The sequence below is a fragment of the Pelodiscus sinensis genome, chromosome 22 (assembly GCF_052426305.1).
Source record: "Pelodiscus sinensis isolate ZL-2025 chromosome 22, ASM5242630v1, whole genome shotgun sequence".
NCBI classification, from domain to species: domain Eukaryota; kingdom Metazoa; phylum Chordata; order Testudines; family Trionychidae; genus Pelodiscus; species Pelodiscus sinensis.
Genome location: NC_143073.1, coordinates 16606078 through 16619464, shown reverse-complemented (window position 1 = coordinate 16619464; position 13387 = coordinate 16606078). Strand labels below are relative to the sequence as shown.

The following is a 13387-nucleotide window of genomic DNA, read 5'->3' as shown; positions in this document are numbered from 1 at the left end:
CCTCTTCTACCGCTTCCAGGCCACCTCCGGCCTCTCCTCCTGCCACCACATCGGCCACAGAGCCGAATTCTCCAGCTCCTTCAGGCGGCCATGACTCCCTCTCTGAGGGCGAGACCAGATCTCCGCTACACAATTCCTCCTCCTCCCCAGACGAAGCGGTCACCACCGATGCCCCACCGTCGGGAGACGATACAAAAAAGTTTCAAGAGTTGTTTAAAAGAGTTGCCGTAGCGCAGGAAAAAGATCTTCAAGAGGTGCAGGTCAAACAATATCGACTCCTTCGCACGCTTCAACCTCCAACTGCTTCCAGAATTGCCATCCCTATGGATGAGGCCATTATGGACCCAGCTGACAATATTTGACAGACCCCAGCATCCATCCCTCCAACAAATAAGAGAGCAGACCGCAAATACTTCATCGCTCCAAAGGATATGGACTTTCTTTTCACCCACCCACCCACTCCCTAACTCCCTAGTAGTGGATTCTGTACGTCACAAGGGTAAACAACCTAACCTAAGAACAACCCCACAAGACAGGGACCACAAAAAGGTGAACATTATGGGCCGAAAGGTTTATTCTTCATCCACATTGCTCCTTAGGGCGGCCAATTACACTGCTATGCTCGCAGACTATGATAATGCCAATTACTCAAAGCTCCAGGACCTCCTCTTACATCTTCCAGAGCATAAACGGCCAACCCTGCTTAGTATTATGCAGGAAGGCCTCACCATTTCCCGCACAGCTTTGCAGTCCGCTATGGACGTGGCAGACACCGCGGCTCGAATCACGGCCTCGGCAATAGTGGTCCGCCAAATGTCATGGCTACAAGCCTCTGGCGTACCTAGGGACCTCCAACAAAAGGTCGAGGATTTACCCTTCGATCGGACCAACCTATTTGCAACCAAGACCGATGAGGTGTTGCATTCTATGAAGGACTCCTGTACAACTCTAAGGACCCTAGGAATGTATACTCCTCCATTTAGAAGGACCAGATACCAGCCTTACCAATGACCGAGAGAACCGTTCCGTCAACCCAAATATGATTTCCGCAAACAGAGATCCCAGTGTCGTAGACCACAACGCTAACAACAACAACATGCCACACCTCATCCCCCAGCCAGCAAGCAGCAGGTTTGAAGGCCTGGTCGAGAGCCAGGAAGCCAATCTGCTGACCCTCCCGACTGCTACCCTTCAGTTCCACCACCTCCTCCGAGCGTTTTTCCACCAATGGTCCCTCATTACCTCGGACAAGTGGGTTTTGAACCTAGTCCAATCGGGCTACGTCATCCCCTTTACCTCTACCCCGCCCAACCACCCTCCTACCCCATCCCTTTTCAGGGACCCCTCTCACGAAGCCGTACTCCTGCAGGAGGTTTCACACCTCATTCAACTGGGCGCAGTAGAACACATACCAACACAATTCCGAGGCCGGGGATTCTACTCAACGTACTTCCTGACCCAGAAGAAGACAGGAGGTTGGCGCCCCATCTTAGACCTCAGGCGCCTCAACAAATACATTGCATACCACCGTTTCAAGATGGTTACCCTCTCAACTATCATTCTTGCACTCGACCAACACGATTGGCTTTCGGCTCTCGACCTTCAGGACGCATATTTCCATATTACAATTCATCCTGCTCACAGACGCTTCCTCCGATTTACAGTGGGTACCCAACACTACCAATACAGGGTGCTCCCGTTTGGCCTCTCTACGGCCCCCAGGGTATTTTCCAAAACCCTATCGGTAGTAATGGCCTTTCTTCGACGCCAAGGCATCATAATATTCCCATACCTGGACGATTGCCTCATAAAAGCTGCGTCTTTCAACGAAACGAAGGCCATGACAGATACCACAGTAGCCCTTTTACTCAGTCTCAGGTTTCATGTAAATTACGCAAAATCCACTTTACGCCCAACACAAAGACTGGAGTTCATAGGTGGCCTCCTCGATACAATCGCAGCAAGGGCCACTCTTCCCGAACACAGGTTTGCGATAATACGTGACCTTGTCCGAGCAACACAAGCGGTACCTACTGTCACGGTCCGCCACTGCCTCAAAATCCTCGGACACATGGCCTCCACGACTTACGTCATCAGTTTGGCCTGACTCCACATGAGACCTCTTCAGTCCTGGCTCGCTATGGTGTACAGACCCTTCAGGGACCAAATCTCCAAGTACGTCGCTATCCCACCACGCATTATCAATTCCATGCTCTGGTGGACAATTCCTCAAAACATGCTACACGGCGTCCCCTTTCAACGTCCAACTTCCACTCTCACGCTTATAACAGATGCCTCACTCATGGGATGGGGAGCCCATTTGGGAAGCATCACAGCCCAAGGCAAATGGTCATTTGTGGAGCAAACACTCCACATCAACCTCCTCGAGTTACGGGCAGTCAGATATGCATGCCAATACTTCATTCACCATATAGCCCACAAGACCATCACCATTATGACGGACAATACCACCTGCATGTACTACATCAACCGTCAGGGTGGCGCCCGTTCCCCTTCCCTATGCTCGGAAGCCGCCAAATTCTGGACCTGGTGCCTCTCACATGGGGTCACCCCTTCTGCTGTATATCTTCCCGGAATACTCAACGTCACAGCAGACGCCCTAAGTCGCATGTTCATGGACCAGCACGAGTGGGAGATCGACAGACACGCCCTCACTCCGATCTTCCTTCACTGGGGCCAACTGGAAGTCAACCTCTTCGCCACAAAGAACAATCGAAAGTGCCACCTCTACTGCTCCAGGGGAGCCTTGGGCAGAAGTTCCCTCGGAGACGCCTTTTCCATCGCATGGGACGCCTCCCTCCTCTACGCCTTTCCCCCTCTTCCCCTCCTACACAGAGTCCTGGACAAGATCAGATCGAGCCAGGCACGGGTGATTCTGGTGGCACCTGCTTGGCCCAGACGAAGATGGTACCCTTACCTCCTCAAGATGATGGTAACAGACCCGTATCCCTTCCCTCCACATCGTGACCTCCTCTCACAAAACCATGGTCGGACCCTTCACCTGGACATCCCCAAGCTGAAGCTCCACGCCTGGTTCCTTCATGACTCCAAGATGCCGAAACGGCCTGTTCAGAACAAGTGAGACACATACTAATTAATAGTCGGAGACGCTCCACCAGGAAAACCTACCGGTACAAGTGGACGCGTTTCTCCCAATGGTACGCTCAAACCCATGCAAGCCCACCACATCTTGCTCCTTTACATAACTTATTGGACTACTTACTCTCTCTAAAACACTCCGGCCTAGCACTCAGTACTATCAAGGTCCATGCTGTGGCCATAGAGGCTTTTCACCGTTCTCTACGAGGCACTTCCTTTCTCACTGACCCACTGACCAAGCGTTTCTTCAAAGGCCTGCAGAACACCTTCCCTCCAGTTCGGCCACCAGTCCCCATTTGGGACCTGAACCATGTCCTTAAGAGCCTCACAAAAACCCCGTTTGAACCAATAGCGACCTGCTCTTTGTCTCATCTGTCCATGAAAGTGGCTTTTCTCGTCGCCATTACCTCCAGTAGGAGGGTGAGTGAGCTTGCAGCCTTAATGGCTGACCCTCCATACACCGTATTTTTACAGGACAGGGTGGTACTCCGACCCCACCCTAAGTTCCTACCTAAAGTACCCTCTCCCTTCCATGTGAATGAACCCATACACTTACCTGCCTTCTTTCCGAAACCGCACACGGAACCGATGCAGACCGTGTGGCACACTCTCGACGTCCAACGAGCATTGGCATTTTACATAGATCGCACGAGACCCTGGCGAGCCTCGCCTAGACTTTTCATCTCATATGCTGAAAGATCTAAGGGACAAGCAGTCTCAGCTCAGAGAATCTCTAAATGGATTACATCCTGTATTAAAACCTCTTATACCTTACATAACAAAGACTTACCTGGACTTATCACAGCTCATTCCACTAAAGCGGTAGCTTCCATGACCGCTTTTCTTCGTAATGTTCCATTGCAGGACATTTGCAACGCTGCTACCTGGTCATCAGACCACTCGTTTGCGCAACACTATGCTCTCTCCAGCTCGATAGCATCTTCTATGGCGGTTGGACAAGTGGTGCTATCCACAGTTACTACCACACGGCTCCAAACCCACCTCCGCGAGCCGACAACTGCTGTGTAGTCACCTAAAGTGGAGCACTCACGGGGACCACTCGAAGGAGAAGAAAGAGTTACTCACCTTGTGCAGTAACGGTTGTTCTTCGAGATGTGTTTCCGTGGGTGCTCCACTACCCTCCCTCCTTCCCCTGCTTGGAACCTGATACTCTGGCGGGTAGAGAAGGAACAGAGGAGCCGCGCGCGCGCGCAGGCGCCATTCAGTCCCAACGACACTAGAAGGCGCCATGGCGCCTGCGCGCCGCGGCAGAAACAGCTAGAAAAAGTCTCCAGTAGCCGGCGCGAGGATGCACCAGCACCTAGAGTGGAGCACCCACGGGGACACATCTCGAAGAACAACCGTTACTGCACAAGGTGAGTAACTCTTTCTTCCCACCCAAAAGGAAGTCTATTTAAGATGTAAGGTTTCCAGACTCTTTGTCTTTGACTGCCTGGACACACCCAAGGATAATAGGCAGTGACCCCAGGGAGAAAGAGATCTTCCCTGGCTTGGAGGTTTAGCTGAAATAGGAACAGTTTTAGGGTACGTTTGCAATAAGCTTTAATGTGTTAGAACTAGCTATGCATTTTCTGTTATTTTAAATTTATAATTTACATTGCTGTGTCCAATTTCACTTGCAACCACTTAAATCCTACTTTTGTACTTAATAACATTAATTGTATTTACTATCAAGCCCAGTGTAAATAATTGTTACCAGGGGGAGCAATCAGCATGTACATCTTCCTTTCATTATTAAAGGGGGCTTGTCTGAATTATTTATTTGGGGTTCTGATCCCATTTGGGGGATAGATTTCCTCGATGCCTAAAACTGCATTCTTATCAGGCCTGAAGTGATTCAATGTCTGCATTGCTGTTTGGGGTGGTGGTGATCTCAGCTGTGTCCCTTAGCTGGGGGAGACCAAGCGATCTGACTCAGCAGGACAGGGTGGTGAGAAGCTCCAGAGAGCAAGGAGGCACATGTCAGTGGCTTTGTCAGCATACTGGGAAGCAACCCCAAAGGTTCCTCTGTGACCTCACTCTGTCACAACTTGATCCTGGCATCTCAATATCTGGGGAGAAAACACTGGGTAGTGAAGGGCTCTCTAGTCTAGTGGAGAGTGACAGAACAAAAATCGTCATCTGGAAGCCTTATGCCAAATAAGGCAGTACTTTTTATGGTGAGGGTGATTAACCATTGGAACAAATTCCCCAGGGAAGAAGGAATGCATAATAATCTCTTAATGTCTTCAAACCTAGCTTGGATATCTTTCTAGAAGATATACTTTACCAACACAACTTGTTGGGTTCAGCACAGGGGTAACCAGGTGAAATTCTCTAACATATGATATATACAAGATGTCCCTTTTGGACTTGAAACCTGTTCATCTAGTTCTTAGCGGTGATCTCAGAATTTGGTGTGTCAACAGATCATCACAAACATATTACCTGCTGCACTAATCCCATTTCCTGTACCCTTCTAGAAAGCAATTTCAAAATTTCAGGGGCCAGCTGGCCTGGCAGGAGTAGATCACAGTAGAAAATGCAGCAGCTAGCTGCATGTATCTCTCTTATTATTCTCCTCACATTTTATTCTGTTTCATCCCTTTCTTCTAAGGATCCATACACAGCACTTGATTTCAGAGACAGACAGAGCAGGTTGACTGAGTGCTGTAAACACTGGTACCGTGTAAACCAACCCTCACAATTTTTTTGTTTTAATATCTGAAAGGAAATCAGAAAATGAGCAGCCCATACCTATTGCTGTTACCTTTTTGTTATGCACACAGGTGGCCTGGCATGGTGGAATGTGACCCTGACATCGGGGAGTATTTTCTGTTTTCATCCCGGTTGGATTCTCTTCCTGTAAGTGATATTATACTTTACACATGTGGTCGTATTCTTTATGAGCTTACTTTACCCATTGGAAGGCTCTGTTCCTCCCCCAAATCTCCTCTGTGTCACATTCTCATCCCCTTCTATTTTGGGTCTCCCTGAAACTCCCCGTCCCCATGCTAGTGGCTATATTAGAAATAAGCAATAATTTTTGATGGGGGTCACTGCCAGATTTTGGTAAGTGTTCAAGGACTGCACTTTTCTATGGAGGAGGTGTAGGGTCTGAGATGTAGTTTGGATGCAGAAGAGCATATGGGCTCCATGTGTGCTGTAACCCTGAGCATGGGGAGGGAGGTTTCAGAGAGTTTGGGTGGTGACCTGGGGCAGGGAGTTAGGGAGTGGGATGTGTTGGGGTGCCAGATGCAAGCTCTGGCTGGGAGATGCTTACATAGGTGACTCCTGGCCAGCAGCCCAGCAGGACCCTCAAGCAAGCTCCCTGCATGCCGCAGCCCCAGGCTACTCAAAGTGGTTGGCTGCTGGGGCCATGTGTGTCTCTGCACTGTACACCAATGGGGGCAGATACTTAACATGCTGCCTCTGCCCTCAGCCAAATCATTGCAGCTCCCATTGGCTGCACATAGACCCATCAGCTGACTGTTTAGAATGGCCTGGGGCTGTGACAAGCAGGGAGCCTAGCCTGCTTGAGAATCCTGCTAGGCTACAGGCTATATCCAAAGGCTTGGTGAACTGGATCTGGCCCAGAGGCCATATCTGCCCCTGGGCTATATGTACCCATTCATTCTCCTTACTTACCCTCACTTACTTTCCCATGGCAGGGCTCTATGTTTATCCCTCCCTACCTCCCTCTATTATAGTGGCATTCCCTGTTTCACATTACTGGTGTAGCCAGCATGACTATGAGTCCATATACACTTTGTCTAGTCATTTTCCACCCTCGTGTCATTACAGAACAAAGGGTGCTCTCTTTGTAATTTCCCCTACAATCTCATGCCAGCCAAACCTCATCCCACTGGAGGACATCAAAGGCCCCAGTAACAACTATCTGGGTGAAACCAGACAGTTGCTATGCACTCAAATGAACTTACACAGGAAAATGGTAAAAGACCAAAATACCATATTGTTTTTGGGCAAACAATTGTTGCAAAGCCATCATTCCATATATCAGGGGTCTCCAACCTTTTAAAGCACAAAATCCAGGATCTACCTCAAACTGAAACACCCTTGCCCTGCCTCCTTCCCACCCTGTCTCCAAGGTTCCACCCCTGCTTGCTCCATCCTTCCTCCTTCCCCCATCCTCCCTCACTTTCAACAGGCAGGGGCAGCAGGTTGGGGAGGCAGGCTTTGGTCTTGGATTAAGGGATTTGGAGTGTAGGAAGGGCTCTCATCTGAGTTTGGGGTAAGCAGTTAGGGTGCCAGACGGGGTTCTAGGTGCAAGGTCTGGGAAGGTGTTTGGATGCAGGGGTGTTTGAGTCTAGGGCAGGGGCTTGGGGTACAGGAGGGGGTTCATGACTGGGGTAGGGTTTCAGGATGTGGTTTCCGACTGAGCACTGCTTCTGGGTGGTGGTGCAGTGGGACTAAGACAGGCTCACCCCTGCCCTGCCCCACTCCCAAAAGCAGCCAGCAAAGGCCCTCCATTCCAAGCCCTGTTGTGCCTCCCCCTCCACTCTGTGAAGATAGGATACAGAGTGGGAGAGGGGGCACCTTGACATCAGTGCCCCTCTTCTTCCTTCCCTGCCGTGCACAGCAAGCAGGAGGCTCCTGGGGATGGGGGGAGGCAACTCCAAGTCAAAGGGCAGGAGTTGCGCAGCAGTGGGGGAAAGGGCAGCTGAAGTGCTGGCACTTGATAGTCTCTTGGTCAAACCAGTCAAGATCACCTATCAGTGGTTCCAAGATCTACCAGTAGATACCGATCTACTGGTTGGTGACCACTGCCATAGATGATTTTTCAGTCCTTGTATTCAAAGGAAGAGGCAACCCTGGAAATTCAGCTAGACACCAAAAGCCACAGATTTAACAGAGACACTGATTTTATGACTCATTCCAGCAATTTGTAACACACAACAGCTACCCTTAATTACCTACTTCATACCTTTTTTGCATAACAATCTGGCCCCCAATTGCCCACTTCATTTCCTCCTGCAACAGGCATTCCCCCTTCCCCTTAACACTCCATACCAACTTGTATTTAGTGCCGATATTTTCCTTACTTCACCAGACCTGCAGACGAGCTCCAGAAGTTGGTCCAATAATAGACCCATTTTGTCCCTCTCTAGAATTGTGACACAAAGTTAACCTAGTGCTGTCCATTTCTCTTTGCAGTCCAAGTACCATGTGACGTTTTTTGGTAACTCTGTCTCCCGCGCCTGGATCTCTGCAACCAAGCTCAGAAACTTCCATGAGTTGTCTACGTACAGCCTTGGTTTGGTAAATAGCGGGTCCTCCCAAAGATCTGCACTGGAACCAGTGCTGTTCAATACATTCATAAATATCCTGGAAAAGGAGGATGAACGGTCAGGTGGCAACATTTACATATGATATAATTGCTCATAATAGTTAGAACCAAAGCTGATTGCAAAGAGTGACAACCCCCCTGGTGGCCAAAGGGAGAGAGTTGGGCCAGCCTTGGCCCAGCCCAACCCCCTGGCAGCCAAGGGAGGGGGGAGAGTCAGGGCTTGCCTGGCTTTGGGGGGGCCCAGGGGCCGGGGGGAGAGAGCTGGGGCAGACCAGAACTGCTACGCCTTGGCCTGGCCTGGCCTTCCCTGGTAGCCAGAGGGGGAGTGGGGCTGTCTACCTCAAGAGAGGGGGGTTGGTGAGACTAGCGAGCAGGGGGCACCGCCCCCTAGTAATTTCTAAAAGAGATATTACCCCTTACTTATCACACTATACTACTGCTAAAGGTACCTCATACCAGATAAGTCCTGCAGATTTTGCATTACTAAAATATAGTTAAAAAGTTAGGAAAGTATATAGATTTGCAGGTTACAAGCTTTGATGGGGTGATTGCAGAAAAATAACCACTCATCACACTAAAATAGATGGTAATGTTGTAGCACTACTCAAAGAAAGCATTTCTTGATACTTTGTCTCCTCTGGAACAATTGTATCACATTCACCTGACCCTGTAATTTGTACAGGTGTGGATCGTCTGGTCATGCACTGAGATAGGTAGGCGACCTTACAATGTTGAGAACCCATTATAATAAACACAAGTCTTATTGCAACTCCTTGAACAATGACCCATACTTTTAGGTTATGTGCCTCCAAGGGACATCTGTTTCTGGTTCATCCTCCTCTAACAGCTAAGTACCACGTATTGTGCCTTATCCGTATCATTGGTGATTTGGATAAGGTAAGCATCTTTTCGGGCCAATAGTTGTTTTAATTTAAACCTACAGGAGGAATGTGGACCAAAAATGTTGGAGTACTTTGGACCACTAAATATTGATAGTGGGAATCTGAAATAATTATGGTTGCATTCTCAAAGGCATGGATAGGGAACATCCCTTGATTACCAATTGAGGTAAAGTGTTTTGGTGTGAAACAGAAAATTGGATCCGTGACTGGACACTCTTAGGAACCATACTGGAATGTTTTTCGGTTTATGACTACACAAAATTGGCCATTGCCTGCATAGGTCACCCCCTCAGTTGGAGTCTTCCATCAGGTTAACCAGACTGCACGCAATGACAATGAGTGATTATGAGGGTCTCCATGGAGTCTGCACAGGATGGTGTCTGCCTCAAACACATTACAGCTACAGATAAACTGAGGCCCTTTTTCCGAGCAGCAGGTCATCTGAGAAACTTTACATGTTCAGGTTGGTGTATGAGAGGACACTAAGGGTATGTTTAGACTACAGGCTTTTGTCGACAGAAGTTTTGTCGACAGATACTGTCGACAAAGCTTCTGTCGACAAAGAGCATCTAGACTACATCCAGTTCTGTCGACAAAGCAAGCCGCTTTGTCGACATGACAGTGTAGACGCAAAGGACAGTACAGCTGCAATAACGCCTTCTCTTGCTAGAACTCTGTTGACAAAAGGCGTTATTCCTCATAGAATGAGGTTTACCGCCGTCGACAAAACTGCTGAGTTCTGTTGAAGTTATGTCGACAGACCCTGTAGTCTAGACATACCCCTAAGGGAGGTACAGCCACTCGTTCTTCTTCAAGAGGCATCTCTGGGGGTACTCCACATTAGGTGCTAGAGTGTCCCAGTTTCTCTCAACAGATTTTTGCTAGCAGTGCATTTGGGACCGTGCATGTGTAGTGCGTGGTGTGCATGGCCCCCCACCCCCAATGCCATCGCGCATGTGCGGCCCCCCGCTCTTCAGTTCCTTTCTACTGTCCCCGATTTCAGAGGGAACTCTGCAGTGCTTTCGTTCTTTGACTCTTCTTTAATGTTTTTCTAGTTATTTAGTTCAACCTTCAGTTCTTAGTTGTTAGTTAAGAATTAAAACAAAACAAAACAACCCCAAAAAATGACCTCCACTCGCAGGATATTACTGTAGCATGGGATTGTCCGGCTTTAAATGCTGTGCGCTCTTCAGAGATGGTCTGCACTGTGCAAAGCTTAGAGAGCTATGCTTAAAGATGCTTCTGGCGGACAAGGGCAATCACAATTCTTCTGACCCAGGATCGGGGCAGAATAGCGCAGAATGAAGGGATAAATACCCTAAGCCCACAAAGAGGCAGGCAAGCTCACTGCCCCAGCATTCGCCTAAGAGGCATTCTGCTGGGAAAAAGTCAGATTACTCCGATAAATGCCGCCTGAACACATTTGACTGCCTAGGTACTTCGGGCGAGAAGCGCACTAAGCACAAGAGCACAAAAAAGACTGCTCTTGCAGAGGCAACAGGCCACTCTGTGCTTGCCTCAAGTAATGCGGTACTGAGCACAGCACCGCTTACCTCCACACAAGCGCCACCTGTGCCTCAGGTGCTCGACACGTTACTGAAGCAGCTAACAGAGCAGCCGCTTGGCACCGCCCTTCCCCCTCTGTTGTCAGGAGCAATCCCTCATGCTGTGAGCTCTGCTACTGTGGCGCAGCAGGCATTCCTCTCAGTGGCAACACAGCTCCCCAAGCCACACACTCCTGTTATGAATTACAGGGAGCACAGGGACTCAGCCATTTTATACTCCATTCTCCGATTTTGAGTGAAGACAGACATCCTCACTCAACCAGTCTCTGTTTACTCTAAATCACCCTCCCCCCATCAGTGGAAGGGGAAGAAGACTTAACTGTCTTTTCACCTCAGTTATCTCCACACAAACAAGGATCAGGAATGTCATTCAGTCAGGCACAACCAGATATCATTAGAGCATAAATGGCTCCCTGGGCTCCATATCCCTGGATGCCACCACCAGTGCCTTACCCCCCACATTGGCAAATGTGGAATCAATGGCCTCAGCAACCTAGAAAGAGACCACGTAAAACCAAACACATGATAAGGCCTCGCTCTGCCCTGACCTACTCACTCTGAATGAGCACGGGGAAAAATGATATTGACAACCAAGACTCCCCAAATTCTGCGCCTGCAAATTTATTGCACATGCACTCACTGGCTGGCACAGAGGAAGCAATCATACCACTGTCCTCCAACAACACAGAGGACATTTCTTCCTTTCAAGATCTCTTCCAAAGAGTCACAGATTATTTAAATATCCTCATGGAGGAGGTGCAGGACTCTCACCATGAACTGACAAACATCCTTCAGGCAACTCCATCCACCAAAATTGCCTTACCAATTAATCCAGCCATATTAAAACCAGCAAAATCCTTGTGGCAAACACCCACCTTGCCACCGATCTGTAAAAGCAGACTGGAAATACTATGTCCCTCCCAAAGGATCTGAATTCCTTTTCACACACTCTCTGCCTAACTCCCTTAGGGTATGTCTAGACTACAGGCTTTTGTCGACAGAAGTTTTGTCGACAGATACTGTCGACAAAGCTTCTGTCGACAAAGAGTGTCTAGACTACATCCAGTTCTGTCGACAAAGCAAGCCGCTTTGTCGGCATGACAGTGTTGATGCAAAGGACAGTATAGATGCAATAACGCCTTCTGTTGCTAGAACTCTGTCGACAAAAGGCGTTATTCTTCATAGAATGAGGTTTACCGCCGTCGACAAAACTGCTGAGTTCTGTTGATGTTATGTCGACAGAACTCAGCGGCAGTGTAGACACAGGTATTGTTTTGTCGATAAAAGTCCACTTTTGTCGACAAAACCCTGTAGTCTAGACACACCCCAATAGTGGATGCGGCACAGCAGAGAAATAAACAGAATCGTTCTACTCCATTGGACAAAGACAACAAAAGACTTGACTCACTGGGGAAAAAGGTATATGCCTCGGCCCTCTCCAAATGAGAGCAATGAACTACACCGCATTACTCAGCAAATATGATTTTAACAATTATGGAAAGCACAACACCTTTATTGAGGATATTCCCGACAACAAAAAGGCTTAATTCAGAGCGATCATGTCTGAAAGACAAGCAGTATTATGTATAGCATTCCAAGCTGCCCTTGATGCCGCAGAGTTGGCGACAAGAACAACAGCCACGGCAGTGACTATGTGATGAGCCTCATGGTTCAACTCTGCTTTCTTCTTCGGTGGTGTCCCCGTGGGTGCTCCTCTTGGAGTCGGGCTCATCTCGGCGCCGCAGGTCGGAGAGTCGTCAGCTGTGGTCCAACTGGACCTCGCATGCATGGGGCGCGTGCTGCTCGCGCTGATTGTTAGCTTGTGCTGAGTCCGGCTTCCTGCCAGTTCCTCCTTACCGTTCAACGGTCGCAAGTGGAGCAAATCCCTTCTCTTCAGCTGTTTAAGAAAGATTTCTGTAAATAGTTAGTCAGCCGTTAGTTATTAGTTACTAAGTTAGTTAGTTAGGCACAGTTTTTTAATAGTTCTCCATTTGAAAAATAAAAAACAAAAGTTTTTTTTCCTCAGTTCATAATGCCAGCTTCCTCTGGCTTCAAAAAGTGTTCTGAGGGCCATGACGCTATGCTGATGTCTGATGGACACTCATTCTATGTTAAATGTCTGGGCGAGGGGCATGTACCCCACAAATGCCCACACTGTCAGAAACTGACTGGCAGAGCGTGATGGGACCGCAAGATGCCGCTGAAGATGCTTCTATACAGCAAGGTGCTTCAGCTACAGGATACTCAACAGGGGCAATCAGAGCTAATTACCGCAGCGGCAGTGAAAACCCTGACCGTGTCATTTAAAGCCAGAGGTCAGAAATCAACCAGGCAACATCATCAAGGTGAGCGGCATGGAAAGAGCCACAGTGTCTCTGAGCCCAGCCCCACCTTTAGCAGGGGGGCGGATTGGGCAATGGCTGTGCCTCCCAGACAAGAATCGGCACCGGCGCCGGTCCTCAGGCACCCTCACACACCCGCGGCTGCAGGTG

At 48.9% G+C, this 13387-nt stretch overlaps 1 protein-coding gene across 8 annotated transcripts in view; it reads left to right on the top strand.

Moving 5' to 3' along the window:
• The window catches only part of ZCWPW1 (zinc finger CW-type and PWWP domain containing 1), a 115531-nt gene that overhangs the window by 63985 nt on the left and 38159 nt on the right, over positions 1–13387 (top strand). For all 8 annotated transcript variants that reach the window (XM_075907300.2, XM_075907297.2, XM_075907296.2 and 5 more), the window contains 2 exons: positions 5910–5985; positions 8296–8400. In XM_075907300.2, coding sequence (XP_075763415.2) covers positions 5910–5985; positions 8296–8400 — 181 coding nt within the window. The remainder of the gene's footprint in view (positions 1–5909; positions 5986–8295; positions 8401–13387) is intronic.